Source organism: Aegilops tauschii, chromosome 2 (assembly GCF_002575655.3).
Source record: "Aegilops tauschii subsp. strangulata cultivar AL8/78 chromosome 2, Aet v6.0, whole genome shotgun sequence".
NCBI lineage: Eukaryota > Viridiplantae > Streptophyta > Magnoliopsida > Poales > Poaceae > Aegilops > Aegilops tauschii.
Genome location: NC_053036.3, coordinates 7,930,872 through 7,950,237, shown reverse-complemented (window position 1 = coordinate 7,950,237; position 19,366 = coordinate 7,930,872). Strand labels below are relative to the sequence as shown.

Here is a 19,366-nt window from a genome sequence, read left to right as displayed (position 1 = left end):
TCGTAGGCAACTTTATAGTATTGTAGGCAACTTAGTTTTCAAGGTAAGCCAACAGTGTCCTAAGGGGGCTACCATGACTAGCTAGTAGCTTAACATCATCCTTAGTTGCATACAACTTAGCTTCATACATACGCGGCTCTGGACCTAAGTTGCTAACGCGACTTGGTTTTAAAAGCAACTTTAATGCTAAACAGAAGCAACTCCACTCCTAAAAATAATTAATTAGCAACAATAAGCAGCTAACTAATAATACAGAACAACTACCAAATTGAGGTATATAATATCACATCACCTTTATGAGCAACTTTCCTTCCACAAGAGGCAACTCTAGTACTAAAAGCGGACAACGTCACTACCTTGTGTGTCCTAGTTAATTTTGTCTAACATTCTCCTAACTTCCTCGTCGGTACTTCTAAGTTGCCTATTGTTCATGCTCGTATGTCGTTGTTTCTAAATTGCCTATAATACTATGATGTCGTCTACCGATGATGCTCTTGTGTTTGCTATATATTGCTAGTTATGGTAGGAAACATGATGATGAATCTTGGTCACTTCAGAGTGTTTGTAGGCAACTCAGAAAAACAATGATAAACAACTTCATAATATTCTAGGCAACTATTTTAACAAAATTAGGCAACTGAGCAGCAATTGTAGGCAACTAATTATCAGTAGCAGGCAACTAGGCATCAATTATAGGTAATTTATAGCATTTATAGGCAATTGAACATCAACCGTTTGCAACTAACCATCAACAATAGGCAATTGAACGGCCATGATACACAAGTTGGAATAATGTTAGCAAAACTGACAAATATATATAGTGCAGTGAAGTTGCTTTGTATGTACACTAAAGATGCCTTATGTTTTGTGTGATTTTTCTTGTTTTTATGCAAATCAACCTAATAGTGAGTCCAACTAGGCCAAAAAGAAGTCCAATTAGGCCAAAAAGAAGAAGTTGCTCCTCAATAGCACTATAGTTGCCTCCATTGCACCCAAAGTTGCCCTCAAAAAAAAAGTTTAACGAAACCAACTCATATGAGATCTCGTTTTGAAGAACTCGTCGTCAGAAACCTGACTGTGAAAACGGAACTTGATTTTGATGCTTGAATCAAAAGTTATGGCTTTTACAACTTTTTAAACCCTAAATAAATGCACATGGGAGATGATCTAGGCTGATTCAATCGGTAGCCACGTGCGCTACGGGATATGACCAAATAATTTCCTTTTCTACACTGGACAACTGGACATAACGACATGCACTTACTATATACGGCAATGCGCTCAAATAAACAAACGAGCGCAGCGGCGCTCCCTAGCCTCGTCCTTTATTTTTTTACATGGTAACTAATCTGATGGGTTTATGTGGGTGGTGAAGCGAAAAGGCAGGTGGGAGGGGAGACGAAAAATAACCGGTCAGAAAAAACGGACGAGAGTGATGGGACGAAAATAAACCGTGGACGCAATCCTAGAAACTGCTCCATCTCTACTCCTAATGTCTCAGTTGGTAGTCTCCATTCCACGGTTAAATTTCATCCCACCAACGCCGGTTTATTTTCGTCCTCCCTCCCACCTCCCACGGCCCAGCGATTCATCCCTAGACCCGCGAACCAACAAAAGAAATTAGCTATGCACCCACGAGGTCCAGGCGGCAAACCTCCGGTCGATCCAGAAAAAAACGGTGTTAAAAAATCTATGAAAATAAACCTACGAAAATTAACCAGACGCTCGCACGTACGAGCGATTCCTCCTGCCCTCGAAGCACTCGCATGCATCCGGTGCCGGTCCGAGCAGCTGGCCCCCGACAGCCGCGCTACCTCCTTCTGCGCCAGTCCTGGCGACGGATCCTGTCGAATACAACGAACCCTATACACCCCGCTCTAGGGTTGTGCTCTTCTCTGGCGTCGCCCTCGGCCCGATCTCCGGTCGCTGTCCACCACCGCGTCTGCGGCGGCGGCGCGGTGTGGCGCCACCTGCTGCTCCTCCTCACCGCCCAACCGCTCGCGCTCGCCCTCCTCGCGTTCGCGCTCCAGTGGCACGGCGGCGGCGTGGACGACGCCGGCTCCCGCTGGCCTGCTCGCCTGGCCGTGCCGGCCCCGTCGAGGCTGCACTCCCTCCACTCCTCCGCCGCCTCCTGCGTCGAGGTGCTCGCCGCCCCCGCCTTCCCCAACCTCCGCGGCTGGTCCTTCCACTTCGACGCGCCGGACCCCCACCACCCCAAGGTACTACCTTTCCAATCTCACCTCCACCCTCCTCCTCGCCGGCCGCCGGCCGATGTGACCGACCTGCTGATCTTTTGCTTGCTTGCCAGGTGTGCGTGCAAACGAGCACCTCCGCAGGCCTGGACCAGATCCTGCCGTGGCTCTTCTACCGCAAGGTCGTCGGCGTCGCGCACTTTTTGCTCTTTGTCGAGGGCAAGGCCGCCAAGCCCAGTGTCGCCGGGGTCCTCGAGTCCATCCCCGTGCATTCCTCGCTTGAGATTTCCAAGAATCCAGTAGTACCAATTTCACTCTGCTTGTTCTCAATCTCTGACTCTGTTTCTCTTCTTCTTCTTTAGGGGGTGAAGGTGGGGTACAGGACCAAGGAGCTTGAGGAGCAGCAGGCCAGGTGGTCCGAAACAATCTTCGCCGCCCGCGTGCCTCGTCAGGCTATACACAAATTCATTTTGATGCCCATTTTGATGATGTATATGTTTCACCTGCAGCCGAATCTGGAATGAAACCTGGCTCGCAGGATTCTTCTACAAGCCTTGCAACCACGAACTGTTTGTGAAGCAATCACTCAACATGGAGATGGCCATTGTGATGGCCCGGGTATGTATGTTTGTTTTCGGATTATCACCAGCAATTATTAATAGTGTTCATTTAGTGTATTGTATTTATCATAAACAAAAGGCATTTTTCTTCGTGGTAGGAATCTGGCATGGATTGGATAATGATCCATCTAGACACCAATGAGTTGCTATATCCCGGTGGAGCTCCCGAGTATTCCATCAGACGCCTGTTAGCTGACGTCCCCGATGATGTTGACATGGTTATTTTTCCTAACTATGTAAGTATACGGTGGTCCTAATACACTTCTTATGCATAGTAATTAACATGCATGTCTGCACTATGCAGGATAGCAGCGTCGAGCGTGATGATATAAAGGTCCATTCAGTGAGGTAAACCTTCTCTGTATTTAAGAAAATAATTTCCTCAAGTTCCGTTGGATATAACGCTGGCTAATGTAAACAACTTATGTCTAAATACTCTGATATGAATTTTGTTTGTTCGGTTACGTCTGAAGTATGATACTGTGGTATGATTTATGTGTGTCTGATACTGTTTATATTTGCTTGAAAAAATAGTTTCGAGTTGCCCTGTTATCTGCGTGGCTTGCCATACTTCCGTTTAGCCTACAATCCCAGAAATAAGTTCTTAGAGCATCTCCAATAGATGGTCCAAATGTAAAAGTAACTAACTTTTGGACCGTCTGAGGCAAAAAACGCAGCTCCAACAGACGGTCCATATGTAAAAAAATTGGACCGCGGCCTCTTCGTGATGTAAAATGCAACACCTCGCGGTGCAAATTTATATCACGAGGTGCATCTGGTCCAAAACCAGCCGCCGCCCGCTAACGCCCAACCGCCACTTCATTTCCTTTCCCGCCCGCCCGCCCGCCCGCGACCTCCCACCCGTTCGCCACCGCCCCGCCACACGCCGCCCGAATCAGATCCGGCGCCGCCTCGCGCTCGCTCGCTGCGGCCGCCCGTCCCGCTCGCCTCCTGCCCAGCCACCACAGCCCCGCCTCCGCTGCCTCGCGTGGCCGCGCCATGGTCATGCCTGTCGCGAGCTCCTGGCCGCTCAGCCGCGCCCGCCTTCGCCAGCTCGCGCAGTCCGCGGGCGCGACACCGCGCCCCTGCTGCGCTCCAGCCGCTCCCAGGCGCCGTGGCTCTGCTCCGCCCGCTCGTCGCCGCTGCACCCTGCGTCGCCTGCAACTCACTCCTGGCGCCGTGGCTCTGCTTGGCCCGCGCTGCTGCGCCTGGTGCTACTCCCCCTTGCCTGCCCGTTGCTACGGCCGCGCTACTGCTTGCTACGGCCGACCGCCCACGCTCGGCTATTTCCATCGCTGCTCTGCTTGTACTGCTAGGTACTGTAGCTGCTACCTACCTTTCCTGATATTACACTGACTAGCCCTCTAAACAGCCCCTAAACAGTGTCTAAACATTTGTTAACATGAGAGAAAATAATATGAGTAGAAAGTATACATGACAAAATCCATTTTATCCCACTGGACCAAATCCTTTCAATGCATGGATTAAATCCTATGAAAATCGCAAAGTGGTATGTTCTGTTAACAGAAAAACCGAAAAACAGCTTTATTTTCATAGCTACTTTAGAGCTATTGATGATCAAGCAAATGAGCTCTAATATGGATGTAATTGGTACTAACATGTAGATCACAGAAAAATGCTCAAAATTGATATAAGGCACAAAATCATAGGAGGTACAGACAATAGTTGTAGCATTCTGAAAACAGCTAAGTGATGTTTAAAATGGCGAATTCTCAGACTTCGCAAAATTTCAGGAATTTACAGCTTCATTTTGGACCATCTATTGGAGTTGCTCTTTTGGACCATCAATTGGACCATCTGTTGGAGTTGAACTTTTTTCGGAGCTCCAAAACGCACTTTTTGGTGCTCCAAATTTTACAACTCCGGTTTTGGACCGCCAAATTTTGGACCATCTATTGGAGATGCTCTCATGCTCTTTCAGTGTAGACTGGGCATGGACCTAGCTAATTTATCATATTACTCCAAAAGAAAAGAGAAGAGAATGAAAGAATATTAGACCTCTGGTATGTGCAACAAGTCATCGCTGACAACAGATTAAGTAACTTTGATGAATTTTGACATTATTTGCTGCTTGTTAAATTTAATTAAGAGCGCCGAACCTAGGTGTGTGCAGCCTTGCTTTTGTCTCTACTCCTAATGAAGCAATTGGTAGGATTGCGTACACGGCTAGGGTTTCTTTTGTCCCACCACTTTCGTCCAGTTTTTTTCATCCCGTCTCCCACCACCACCTGCATTTTATTCTCTTTACAAAATATTACAGAAGAAAAAAACCGTGCCGCCACTCCTCCCTCGATTTCTGTCTAGGGTTTCCTGCCTCCGCCTCCGCCATCACGGAAGCCCAGGGCACACCGCCGCCTCTGCCGATCCCTAGGGACGCCGCCTCCGTGGATGAAGTGGTTCCATTCGCTTGGTACACAAGAGGAACCCATCTGTGGCCACACCACCCCTGACGTGTTGATGTGCATGGAGTATTCATATGATCCACAAGGACAGGAAATCTAGCAAGTAATGTTCTAATCAGTTGGGTTATCCCCTTTTGAAAAAAAATCTTAATCAGTTTATTGGTTGATTTGATGCATTAGGTTATTTCTAATTATGTTCGAATTTCATCAGATTTGTACTTAAGTTTGTTTCTCTCATTGAATAAATTGATTGCCGATCCTACAGGCTGGGTGAGAAGCAAACAAGGGTCACGGTGAACTATTGCTAGCTTGAGGAGATGCTCACATGAAGACATGGTTGCCGGAGGTTGCATACAACTAAAGTGAGCTTCTCTTCGAAAAATCTCTTAATTGTTTCACTTACCTTCTTTTTACTGTCAGCAGTTTCTACCTTTTCAAGTTGATTGTTGGTGTATGAGCCAAGACTGAAGATATACAAGCTTATGGTTAGTATTATCCCTTTTTCATATATTTTGGTTATTGTTTTAGTTAGCTAGACGGATGTGCTGCAGTTAAACAATCGAATGACTTCTATACTTATATCATTGTTTGGTTTATGTAATTGTTTGCACAAATATCTTGACTCGCTAAAAGTTCATGCAAATTCTTACTGAAACAAGCACTGAAAATGACAAGCGTGCAATGCATTTATTCTGGACCTACGGCGTGGCTGAATGTAAACAAGTGGGCTATATTGGACTCCACTAAATGTTTCGGAATTTACTACTTCCATATTTGTGTTATTGTGAGCTGAGATGCCCAAAGACAGTATGTTTCTGAATCTTTAATTATGTGTGGTCTATGATTCTCATGTACGCTGACATGTGGGTTCCAAAATTAATGATCACCTCTTTGTTGAGGTAAAACTGATAAGAGCTGAATATGTAAACAAGTGGGATATATTGGACTCCACTAAATGTTTCAGAATTTGCTACTTCTGTATTTGTGTTATATATTATGAGCTGAGACGCCCAAAGCCTATATGTTTCTGAATCTTTAATCATGTGTAGTCTATGATTCTCATGCACGCTCTTCCATTGCCGGCATCCATCTTGCTCTCTGGTGGTGGAAGCAGCAACGAGGCGCTCGCGGTTGTGTGGTGAGTGCACTTCACCTTCATGTGCAAGGGTGGTTCATCCACCCGCCTCCATCTATGAATGAAGTGCCTCAAGAAAAACTAGGAGGTACAATCAGCCCCAACTTATTTTATTCTTTTTTGCAGGAAATTAGGCCCCAACTTGTGAATGATGCTCATTATTGGAGAACAATATACTTTCTCTTTTCAGTTTTTTACAATGCTTGGAATTTATAGTTGGTACCTTCTACCTGTAGGTTGAGAAGCTGATAGGTAGAATAGTGAAATGGTTGAAGCCCGGTGGCCATATTTTCATTAAGTAATCGTGTTTCCACCAATTTGGAGGTTCCAAGAAGAAAGTAAAGCCTACACACTACCAAGAGCCAAGCTTTTATAGCAAGGTTATTAGTCCAACTCTTCACTATTTTTCTCTTTGTACTTCTATTTTGTACTAAGAGTGAAAGTTGTCTGTCTTGCTACTACTTTGTACCATCTGTAGGGCTATTACTTTAACCGAAACCAGATTTACTGGCTGTGGCACTATATCCTTTAGTTCGATGCACCTAGATACTCTTGCATAGAATCTTGTGTCCAAATCATTTATATGTTGGCTATGCAAGAAGGTCGGGCGGCCACTATAAGACAAAGGCCTATAGAGATTCTTGGAAAATGTGCAGTGCAAATTCAATTACACAAACCACAAGTGTCCTCCTGCTCAATAATAATAATTAATAAGTATCCAATCTGTAATAATACCATTAAAATCAGAATCGGAGCATTTAGCCTTGAACACTACTTGGGAATATGTATGTTCTTCCTTATACAATGCAATTAATTTCACCATATGGCTTGATAACTAGACCATTTTACCATTAATCTTGACCTCCTTTCTATTGTTGTAATGGCCTTCAGATTATCTTATTAGCATGGTATTGTTTTTACCAACCAATGCGGATAGGTGGGCTGTTGAACTTTAGACTGCAACACAGCCGCACAGGATGAACCGGTCAAGAGTTTACACCATGTCTTGCAAGGCCTGTCTAATGACTTATTTGTGTCGCAAGAGAAAATATCATTTGTGACTAGCGTCGATGGACCTTCTTAATGTATCAAACAACCACATGTTGTTTCTCAAGCTTTATGCCGACGGAACCTTGTAAGCTTTAGTGCACATGATATTTTTGTGAAGCTTCCTTATTATATCCATTTGAAATGTATGTTAGGAAACAAACACATTGTTAGTGGGACATGACATGGCATACATTGAATTAAATGGGCAGGGAGAAGGTAGTGCCAAGATGAGGGCTCTAGCGTGTGACTTATAGGCTTCACCTGTGGATGTTTTGGAATGACAATGACGCAGCTTTTAATCATTAGTATCCTGTTTGTTAAAGATGCAGATTGAAAGGAAGGATAATTTTAATCATTAGTATCTCCATGGGTTCATTATCTTCATATTCATAACTTTAGATGACCAATTTCTTTCTTTAACCAGTAAGGATGATTGATTATTGCCAATATCTTTTATCTCCATATACATCACCTATCACTATATTATGATGATCTGAGACATAATGGGGTACACATATTCTTATGATTCATCTAGCAGTATGTGATTTCCTGACATTTTCCCAGCAATTTCACTTTGGTTTTCTTCTTTGCTTTTAGGTATTTGTGTGATTGATCAGAACTACATACATAAAAGATGCAAGGACACAATATGATTTGGCATTTTCAGTGCTAGCACATGGAGCAGCAAGAGGGAGGAGAGGAGCTACCACGGTGGCCAGGTAACTCGAGGATGGAGGGGAATTCGCGTAGAATAAGCCTGCACTCTTCGAGAAAATACATAGGATAATTATGAAATAAGGTACTGAAAAAAAACAAGAAAATATAGGTGACCAAATACTTGAGGGGTTGCAACTCTGCAAGACTGAAATTAACGAAAAGGTAAGCCTTTCCTTTATTAGATGAACAAACAGCTAAGCCAGCTGAGGAGCGATCTCCAACAGCTTCCCGGTCGCCAGTGGTCAAAGATTGTCCGCTGAAAGACGAACAAGTGATCATGTTCTATCATTGTTGAAAGGAGTAGTGAATGTTGATGTATGTATATTTTTCATTCAGTGTATTGGAAGTGCAAGTTGGTATATACCCCCTCCATTCCTTTATATAAGGTGTATTTGTTTTTTGATAAAATTCCACAATGTAAGGTGCATTTCTTCTAAATTCTCATAATTCCATTTGTATCCCTCCAGAAAGAGGAAAGTATATCTCTCCTGATTTCATGTATCTCTCCTTATATCAAAAGAAGAAACTATCTCTCTCTTGATTGCATGTATCTCTTACTTTCCTGGACTCACTTATTTACTTGCCACTAACTAACAAAATTTTCAAGGGTAATTTTGTCCTAACACCTCTATAATTATGCGCCTTGGTCACCGTGCCGAAAATAATACACCTTACATAAAGGAACGGAGGGAGTACTTTACTAACATTATTTAGTGGATTTTAACATATTTGATATATTGGATTTATGTTGTGTTCTAATGGTGCTTCACATATTTTTACAAAAGAAATAAGAAAATATCAGAAACAAAATATTTAGCATTCTATATGCATGTCTAGCATAGTAACCGAGGTGTAGCATGTGTGTGTGTGTGTGTGTTGGAGTTTGGTCATGGCGAGGTGCGACTTGCGGCGAGGTCTGTGGCCGGTGAGGGAGGCCTCTGAGGGGCGACGACCTACATTGGCCGCGTGCATGAGGGGAGTGTCTTTGACGCAGTGCGGGAGACGTCTCGCGGAGGGAGGGGAGCGTGAAAAGTGGCGGATCACAACCGTTTAGCTGTACTTGATCTAACGACTGGTATGCATGCTTGAACAATAGTACTTATGTTACGAGAGTAATGTATGATGAAGTGAAACATGGTGGACATGGCATCGTGGCAGAGCTGGCGGAGAGATGTAAGGGGTGATGTTGAAGCCGGCGGCGGAAGTGATGGCCAAACGGGGTTCCTTGGCGCTACCGAGGAGGCTGGTGGGTTCTGAGGACCAATGAAATATTGCAGCAACAACGTATTGGGTTCCATTTTCTGGCGGAGAAGAACTGATGAACGACATGTGCGCGATTCGTTTGTTCATTCATTTGATCGATCTTTATTCCACTCAACTCAGATTCATTTACTTTTTTACTTACCCACGGTTTGATGGATCGAGAAATTTAGTGATATTAATTGCGACGAGGAATATCATATATCCATAAACCTCGGATTTTTTTTCCCGTAGAACATGATCATGATGAACCAAGAAGATTTTTAAAATGCTCGTGGCAACGTACGGGCATTCTACTAGTTAGGAGTAGAGATAAGATTTTTGTCATGTTTTACTTGTTAATTTTCTTAAAATCCATTATTTGTTTTCTAAAAATCTATTATTTGTTTCCCAACACAAATTGCATTAATGAGAGAGATCGATTGATTTGGATAAGTGAGGAAAGTTAGATCTGTGATCTTTTGTATGTTAGGAAAGTGCTGATTTTTTGAAAGAAAAGAGTGGAGAGAAAAATAAACCAATGGATTAGAAAACCAATGGGAGGGGGTGGTGGGAGGTGGGACGAAGAAAAGACGGACGAAAATAAACCGTACTAGGCTACCAAGTGCTCCATTAGGAGTAGAGATAATGTGTTTTATTTCCTTTGTTCGGTTATTTTATTTGCTAATTTTCTCGAGTTATTTTCTCTACTGTTTGGAGATTTTTTAAAATTTAAAAAAAAATCACGTTTCCAAATATATTTTAAAACTGGTCTTATTAAATAAACAGATTTTCTGAAAGATGTTTGGAATTTCAAACAAAAAATTTTCATGTTTCTAAAATAAGGATAATATTTTTGTAAATTATTCAGATTTTTCAAGTTCATCATGTTATTTAAAGAAAATTAAAATTTTCCAAAAAATCTCCGTGTTTTTATTTAAAAAAATCATGTTTTCAACCGCAGCAATGCGTGGGGTATCCTCTAGTTTTGTAGAGTTACCCAACTCATGCACTGATCGCCGGTCACCGTCGTCCTCTCCATTCCGCCTTGCCTATAAGAAGTTGCCTCGCAACATTAGTAAAAAAAAGTTCTAATTTTCATTGGTATATTTGAATGCTTAGTAGAGTTTCTTACTATCTCAAACAACTCAAGTACACTCTTGTAGGTCCTACATGTCTTTCTGCTTTTGGGGGGGAGGTCCTACATATCTTAGCACTGATAACTTTCTCAAGTCCGAAAATTCAAAAACAAGACTTTCTCAAGTCCATTGTATGCAGATAGCTAGCTCATCCCAAATACTTTGTTCAACACATCATACAAGTCATCATGTTGATTGCCAACCTATTAGACTTTTGTATTCTATTAGGCAAGCTATTGCATGCAGACCGCCTGATCACGCCGCCGGGCATGCACGCTTGCTGCCCAAGATCTAAATCTTTATGTTGGCAGTTGCTGCCTCTCTGATTTGCTGATGTGGACCATTGTGCTTATCGTTGTTCTGCATCGTTGCTAATCACTCGTTAATTGGATGGATCCATCATACGCGGCAGAAGACTAAGGCAAAAAAATTGGAAAAGGGAACATAACAGCAAAAGAAAAAGGAAAAGGAAAAGGAAGAAGTGGATTTTAGACCTGTGAGTTAAGATCAGAGAATGTCCAGGTAACAGGCTCTTCGTGAGCATGTGGAAGATCAACCTGCCGTCTTGGCCCAATAGTTGGCAAAAATCTGGGTGCGACACAGTCCTCAACATTCGAACTGCCTGGCGTCGAACACCAATAATCCACCGCAAGACAAACAAAGACCTCTTTAGCAGGGCCCATAGTTCTTCCTAGCTAGGTAACGTGATAGGATCAGGAGGTCACCGGGGAAGAGGGGTGCATAAGCCGATCAAATGATGTATTGGACAGCTTATTGATGACCTCAGCAAGCTGAAGAAACTCCAAGATTCTCTGCACGTTGAGTGCACCCACGTTGTCCTGAATCGACATTCAGCTGGTGATGTGAGTACCGACGGCTGAAGCGACAGTGGGGCGGAGGTCCGCGATGGAGAGCAAGACGAATATGTTGGAAATTGGAAAGTAGGATGTGTAGCGGCGACGGTGGCTTTTCTGGCTGGGTCGGCGGTCTCTCACGGTGACACATTAGTGGCCACTATCCCATCAGCACGGGACCAAGGATCGTGGGTCTTCAAATCCGGTAGCAACGGTAAATATTTGTTGCCTGATTCTACCGCCATGGACGAGGGGGGCGAGTAGGTGGATGGTGTGGAACAGCTGGAGCACGCTGAATTAGGATTTGGCGGTGCTGATGAGCTTCATCCTTCAATTTTCATTGCGAAATGCGATGGTGACCTTCGTTGTTTGTACCTGTTGCATGTTGGTGGTGACCGGCTCTTATCGTGGCTCGACTGCTGCTTATGCGAGCATGGTCTTCACTTACGTGGCATCTCACGTCAAGACCGTGCTATGCACATAGCTGCTGGGATTGCGGAAAGTAGTGGCGACAACACTGGATGACTACGATTCGGTGGTGCATCTTAAACATCGGTCTCGAGCTTCGGGGTGAAGCCCAAGGTCTGATCCTTATCGGTTATATCTGGCAATGGCGATATTTCTTGTGTCATTACCTTGTTGAAGGCATTCCTCAAATTTGCTCGAACTATTTCTTCTAGGTGAAAATCAAGTTGGATCCAGCAATGATGATGCTTGAGCTACGTAGCCTTTTTGAAGTCGTTGATGTCGCAAAATCTTTCTCATTGTACCGGCAATGTCAATAGATGGTTGGCGCGGATATGGATGTTGTTGTAGATTGTTGATCGTTGTTTATCGCTTCAGTTTTTGTTCTTTTTTACTCAACTAAGGTGTAGCTTCGGTATTGTTGACTTTGCTAGTTGTCAGTATAATTTTTGTGTGCGCTAATGTTAACTGTGTGCATCTTAACTATGTAGATAGCGGAAGTGTGTTTAGTGCGTTTGTCATCATACTTTTACCTTTGCCAAACTTTACCCGACTTTTTTTTACTGCAGCTGACAGCTCTCGTGTCACATGGCTTGCGTGCACCTGCATCTGCAGTAGTAATTACCAGATCCTAGTAAATTCAACTTCACCGAGTAGTACTACAGAATCTTTCTTGACCACACTAGTAGTTTTTATCACTTGGCCCAAAATGTGCCCTGCCCAAACCTGTGCTGCTACGGTTTAAGCATCTCTGGCAGTAAAAATCAACGGAAGCACCAGAGCACTTGGATCTAACAAGATGATATTCGCGGCCACTGCGCTGCATTGGGATCTACTAGAACTCTTGTGAATTTCCGCCGGTAAGTTACCTGCTGCCAGCTCTGCCTGTAGGAGTACCATATTTTTTTACAGTTTCGGGTCAGAGGAATTTTTACAGCTCGATGCGATGGGCACGTAGTTAGTAGTGTGTGCTTCCTTCTCGTGCATCCACATGCGGCCGCGTGATCCCATCACTTCACTTCTTGGGGTTTTCACAGTTTAATCTCACAACGGAGCATGTCTTGGCATCGATTCCATCTCCACTTGTTACCACGGCGGGTCATTTTTCTCTGTGTGTGTGTTTGTGTTTGTGTTTGTGTTTGTGTTTTCTTTGAGGCCCTGAATTGGTCTACGGTATTTTCATTCGTAAGAGTTATAGATGTAGAAAAGACAACCAAAACAAAGAAATAAAATACGGTTCATCCAACTCCTGTCTTAGGAAACATGCAAAATTATTCGAAGAGCTCCTTCAATCCGGTCTTGAAAAGCATTATGGCATATGTCTTTACTTCGAGTAAACTACTACTCCCTCCGTTCGAAATTACTTGTCTCGAAAATGGATGTATCTAGAATTAAAATACGTCTAGATACATCCATTTCTACGACAAGTAATTCCGAACGGAGGGAGTAGTCAATTCAGGCAACCTCCCTCTACAACTACCACCTTACAGTTCTTGGCAGAAACGGGCCTATTTCACTCTCTCTCTCTCTCTCTCTCTCTCTCTCTCTCTCTCTCTCTCTTGCTAAAAACTACCGCATTGACTTAATGATCATGAATAGCTTTTATCCACTTGTAAGTGGCATGTTCTCTTCAATCCTATAGGATTAGGGTTTGGAACCACATGAACTTGAATCATACAGCATTCCACACATGAAAAAACAAGGAATTGTAGAATGAGATTTGAGCGAATGAAAATTTTCTTCCAAATAGAGTGCAAAGACATGATTCTAGTCCTACGAATCAACCACGCGATAGGTGCCGTCGGTTATTTCAAGTTCATGAGTATTCGAATGGCTTAGATCGTACCCCGTAAAAAAAAGTCATGCAAATCAAACAAGCTATGTAGGGAAAAACTCCTAAATATTGGCAAAAAAATGTTCTACAGACTCTAGTTCCTATGAAATCCGTCTGGCAGCCCTTTGTTGTCTCCTGTTTACTCAGAGGAAACTTAGCGAATTTGACATGACACGGCATTTGCTGCCAGGACTCCTTGAGATCTTCCATTAAACACTACTAGCTCAACACATAAGGCATCATCAAATCACTTACTAGCTTAGCTACAACGATGATGATTCCATGAGAGGCGAGAGACAAAAGGAAAATGTAATGCAAGATTCCCTGGTGTCTTCCATTTCTAGATGTATGCAATGTGGTTGAGTAACAATGACCCTAGCAAGGAATATGTGTGTTCCACGCTTCATGAGCTCCTAGCTAGGGGAACTACTCTGGAAAGCATTTTACAGATTTATGCCAAATCGCCAATTTATCTATGGCCGTCGATCATGGAATTTATATAAGTAGCCACAGCTAGCTAAAGCCATTAACCTTCTGCCAAACAAAGTACACGAGGAATCGGGTGAATTAACACCAGTGAAGAAACTTGGACACCTTCGTGACATGGCATGGCATTTGCTGCCATGATTCTTTGGGATCTTTATTCAACACTAGCTCAACACCATGAAATCAAAAGCCTTAGTTTTCATTCTAATTTCCTCTTCTTCGTCCTCAAAGTATTTCCTAAGTCCTCAACTTACACTAATTAAGTGCTCTCACCATTCAAACCAAAACCATTTACACGGCCAAGTAAACCACCACAACGAAAATGAAATTTGGCGCCTACGATCAGTCAATCGAATGGCGATTTGGCCTTCGATGAAGAGTAGACGGCAGAGAAGCTGCTACTGTTGCTATTGCAGGCGCTGCTCCCGGGGCCCTGCCGGCACGGCGGCGTGCTCGACGTCGATGTGGTGGCCTTTGTCGTCGCCAATGGCATTGTTGTCGAGGTGGCATCCTTGGCCGGCGACCCGCAGCCGCCGCCACCGCCCTTGAGCAGGACGTCGACCTTGGCGTACTCCTCGCGCTCGAGCCGGATCTCCTTGAGCATGGCCGCGACGTCCTTCATGGTCGGCCGCTCGTCGGGGACGGGGCTGACGCAGAGCAAGGCGACGCCCATGACCTGCAGCATCTCCTCCACCTCCGTGTCAGACCGCCCCTGCAGCGCCGGGTCCAGCACGCCGGCGCCACCCTTGTGTCGCCGCACCCAGTCCACCACGTGTTGCCCGTCCGGAATTGTCGGGTCGATGGGCTGCTTCCCCGTCAGCACCTCCAGCACCACCACCCCATAGCTGTACACGTCGCTCTTCTCGGTGATCTTGAGCATGTACCCGTACTCTGCATCCAACAAGATAAAAAATGAAGGATTGTTCATGGATGGTGTGTTGAACCATCATTTTTTGATGAAGGTCCTCTTTATTAACTTAAAATATAGCGTTAATCAGAAACATCATGATAAATAATCCGACCGCATAACTAAGATGCATACAATCAAACACCAACAGCCTGACGTAAGAAAACAAGAAACAACATATCGGTAACAGACCAACAGTAGACTGGCACTATGCAGAACAGTTTTGCTAAGTCTCAGCCGACTTAGACTTATTATGTCTCAGTCGATGTTATTTTACATTGGTCGTGCATTGAGATTCGTACAAAATTTTCTTTTCAATTTTTTCCTTTTTCTTGCCATATACTCACTTGACTAAGACTTGGTTAAGTGACTGAGACCTAGACACACCCTATGCAGAAATGAAGGTTGGTTGGCATACCAGGGGCGATGTAGCCGTAGGAGCCGGCGACGGTGTTGGAGGAGCGGCCGAAGTCGGCGCCCTCATCGACGAGCTTGGCGAGGCCGAAGTCGGCGATGTAGGCCTCGAAATCGAGCCCGATGAGGATGTTGTTGGCCTTGATGTCACGGTGGACGATCGGCGGCGAGCAGCCATGGTGAAGGTACGCAAGACCCTGTGCCGACCCGAGCACGATCCGGTACCGGACGTCCCACTCGAGCTGCGCGCCGCCGCCGCGCTCGTGGAGCACGGCGCCGAGGCTGCCGTTGGCCATGTAGTCGTACATGAGCAACCGCGTGCTCTTGTTCCAGCAGCAGCCGAGGAACCTCACGATGTTCTTGTGCCGGATGGAGCCCAGCGTGCGCACCTCCGCCGAGAACGAGTCCCGGCCGGCGTCCTTGAACGCGGCGGCCGCGGCCGTCGTGGCCGGCCACAGCTTCTTCACGGCGATGGTCTCGCCGGAGTCCAGGCTCACGCGGTACACCACGCCGGAGACGCCCTTGCCGATGATGTTGGCGTCGACCAGGCTCCGCACCACCTGGTCCACCGAGAAGCTCACCTTCTGGAACGGCGTGAACTGCCACGGCCACCCCAGCTCCCCGCCACCGGCCTCCGAGTCGCTGCTCCCGCCCCCACCTCCGCCCTTCACGCCCACCCCGCGCGCTCTGAGTATGCCGATCATCCCCAGCACCATGGCCACCGTCGCGGTCACCAGCAGCGCGATGGCGAGCTTGAGCCGGTGCGCGCGCTGCGCATCGTCGCTAGCGGTCACCGACATCGGCCGGCCGTCGGCGTCCACGCCAACGAAACACACGTCGCCGCCTTTGGTGCACAGCCCCGAGTTCCCGGCGAGGCTGGACGCCGAGAGCTGCCGGAAGAGCTTCGTGTCCGGGAGGTACCCGGAGAAGTTGTTCTGCGACACATTGAGGGTGACGAGGTTGTCGAGCCCGGCGAGCGGCGTGAGGCTGCCGGCGAACGCGTTGTATGACAGGTCGAGCACAGACAGCTTGCTCAGTTGTGATATCCTCGCCGGGATCGCGCCGGTGAGACCATTGCGGCTGAGGTTAAGGGCGATGTCGAGGCCGGCGAGGCTGCAGAGCTCGTCGGGGATGCCGCCGGAGAGGCGGTTGTCGCTGAGGTCGAGCAGCTCGAGCGCGCGGCACCGCCCGAGCGCCGCCGGTATCGTCCCGGACAGCGCGTTGCCGGCGAGGACGAGACGGCTCAGCACCGCCAGCCTTCCCAAGGATTCTGGCACGGGGCCGGTGAGCTGGTTGTGTGAGACGTCGAGCTCCTGCAGGCCGCGCACGCCGGCGAGCGAATCCGGCAAGGCTCCAGTGAGCGTGTTGTTGCTGAGGTCGAGCATCTGGAGCTGCGAGCAGTCGCCGAGCTGGGCGGGAACGGTGCCGGTGAGGCGGTTGCTGCCAAGGTCGAGGAAGACGATGCTCTTCATCCCTCCCACGGCCGCGGGAATCTCCCCGGTGATGCGGTTGCCACCGAGCCTGAGCCGCACGAGGCTCGCTGCCTTCCCGATCTCCGGCGGTATCACGCCGGAGATATCGTTGGACAAGATTAGCAGCTTGGTGAGGTTGCGCAGCAAGAAGAGCCCCGGCGGCACGGCGCCGGTGAATCGGTTGTGCGAGAGGTCGAGCGCCTGGAGGCTCGCCATCGACGCAAGGGTGGCCGGGATGGCGCCCTCGAGGCGGTTCTGCCACGCGAACAGCACCTGCAGGTTGGTCAGGCTCCGGCCGAGCTCCGTCGGGATGAGGCCGGAGATCTCGTTGGTGTCGAGCTGAAGCTGCACGAGCGCCGTCGCGTTGGCGAGCTGCACGGGGATGGTGCCGGTGAGGTTGTTGTCGCTGAGCATGAGGTCCTGCAGCGCTGGTAGCCGGCCAAGCGACGCCGGGATGACGCCGGAGATGGAGTTGATGGAGAGGTCAAGCGAGACGAGCGACGTGAGGTTGCCGAAGCTCTCCGGGATGGGGCCGGTGAGCGCGTTCTGCCACAGCAGCAGCTTCTGGAGGCTCTGGAGCGCGCCGAGCTCCGGGGGAAGCGCGCCGGAGAGCGCGTTCTCGTAGAGGTACACGTCGGTGAGGTTGGCGCACAGCGCGAGCTCCGGCGGGATGGAGCCGGAGAGCATGGTGGTGTATATCGACAGCGTCTGGAGGCTCTTGAGGTTGCCGATCGACGGCGGGATCTGGCCGGAGATCTTTGTATCCGCGAGGCCGAGCACCTCAAGGCTGGACAGCTTGGAGAACGAGTCGGGGATCGGGCCGGAGAGGTCGTGGTTGCCACCGGCGCGGAGGGACTCGAGCCGCCGCAGCCCGCCGAGCTCCGCGGGAAGCTCGCCGGAGAGGCGGTTGTCGAACAGCAGCAGGTTCTTCAGCGACCCCGCGAGCCCGCCAAGCTCCGCCGGGATGGGGCCGGAGAGCAGGTTGGTGTTGACCACCAGCGACTCCAGCGCCGTCAAGTTGCCGAGCGACGCCGGGACGGGGCCCGTGAGGGAGTTGCCGCTGAGGTCAAGCGTGGCGAGGCGGCGGCACAGCGCGAGGTCCTCCGGCACGCCACCCGTCAGGTTGGCATCCGACACAACAAAGCTAACGAGCCCCGGCAGCGCGGCGCAGAGGCCGGACGGGGCCGGCACGGCGAGGTGGACGGACTGGAAGGTGACGGACACGACCGCCCTGCCGGCGGCGTCGCAGGCGACGTGCGACCACTTGCACGGGGACGCGGCGGCCGGGGCCCAGTCCGGCGGGCGCGAGGGCGACGCGGCCAGCCATGAGGAGAGGAAGGCGACCTCGGGGTTGGGCGAGGAGGTAGTGGAGGCGGCGGCGGTGGTGGTGGTGGAGGTGGAGGTGAAGAGGAGGAGGTTGAGTAAGAGTGGGAGGAAGAGGATGAGGTGGAGGTGACGCATCGGGGCTGCCGTCGTCGCCGGCAGCAGCGGCAACACTGGCATCAAAAACTGGGCTCGGCCTTGCTTGGGGCAGTGCGACTGCGTGCACGATACACTATGGAGGACCGCGACGATCTCTATGGAGATGACAATGGAAGTGAGGCTGCTCTCTCTCTCTCTCTCTCTCTAGGATTCTCTCTCTCTATCTCTTCCTCAAAACTCTCAAAGGTGTTTGCTTGTGTCCTCCATGAATGAATAGGGTAGGGTTGTTGCTCCGATGCATTGGGCTTCTCAACATCCAAGCTTTGTTTGTTTGGTGCTCTCTCTCTCTCTCTGGTTTGAAAGTGTAGAGAGAGAAACAGTGAGTGTGGGTGTGCATTGGAGGGAGGGAAAGAGAGGGATTAAGAAAACCAAATGCAGTGCTAGCACTGACAATGGGAGCTTAATTTAGCTCAGCCTGCTGGCCTTTTTCTTCACTTTGATTATTGCTAGCCAGTGTACAACTAAACCTACTCTCAAGTGTACGCCAAGGCAGAGCAGCAAGCACGAATCGTCATGCAGATGTGCGGCCATGATGTACTGGAGTAAGGTGTTGCTGTTGGTTGAGGGCTTTTGAGTGGCTTGTGGGGGAGGAGATCATTAGTGTACCAACTATATAAAACGGCCTGCTCAAATGACGGAAAAGGTAGCACTGAAATCCCAGAAATTGCTCATGAAAAGAGTTTACATTAATATTAAATGTATGTATTTATAGAAAGTATGCATAGACTTGTAGTGCTCTAAACTGGCATTAGATCCCAGGAAATGCGCACGAAAAAGAGTTTTCTTCCAGCAAACTTAGTGGACAGAAAATGTAGAATCAAATCCTAGAAAATGCACACGATAAGAGTTCTCTTCTGAATGTGACGTGGCAAACTCTTCCTCTTTCAATACAATGATCTGCAAAGCTTTTATCTATTCGCGGGAAATCAGCAGTGGT

At 47.7% G+C, this 19,366-nt stretch overlaps 1 protein-coding gene and 2 long non-coding RNA genes across 4 annotated transcripts; 2 read left to right on the top strand and 1 right to left on the bottom strand.

Annotated features, from left to right (window-relative positions):
• The first annotated feature begins 2,316 nt into the window (after positions 1-2,316).
• Positions 2,317-3,007, top strand: LOC120973293 (uncharacterized). Its single transcript, XR_006670964.2, has 3 exons — positions 2,317-2,604; positions 2,702-2,810; positions 2,911-3,007. It is a non-coding gene; the product is annotated as an uncharacterized lncRNA (long non-coding RNA).
• Positions 3,008-5,511: 2,504 nt separating this feature from the next.
• Positions 5,512-8,824, top strand: LOC109749742 (uncharacterized). 2 transcript variants are annotated; one of them, XR_012203686.1, is made up of 4 exons: positions 5,512-5,720; positions 6,350-6,458; positions 6,607-6,750; positions 8,018-8,824. It is a non-coding gene; the product is annotated as an uncharacterized lncRNA (long non-coding RNA). The 2 variants fall into 2 exon arrangements; XR_012203685.1 differs by having other exon boundaries at positions 6,285-6,458.
• A 5,443-nt stretch (positions 8,825-14,267) lies between these two features.
• On the bottom strand, positions 14,268-18,791 carry LOC109749727 (uncharacterized). The gene is made up of 2 exons (XM_020308682.4): positions 15,480-18,791; positions 14,268-15,045 (listed from the first exon to the last, which is right to left on the bottom strand). The coding sequence occupies exons 1-2, from the start codon at positions 18,448-18,450 to the stop codon at positions 14,501-14,503; spliced, it is 3,516 nt and encodes a 1,171-aa protein (XP_020164271.1). The 5' UTR covers positions 18,451-18,791; the 3' UTR covers positions 14,268-14,500.
• Between the last annotated feature and the right edge of the window lie 575 nt (positions 18,792-19,366).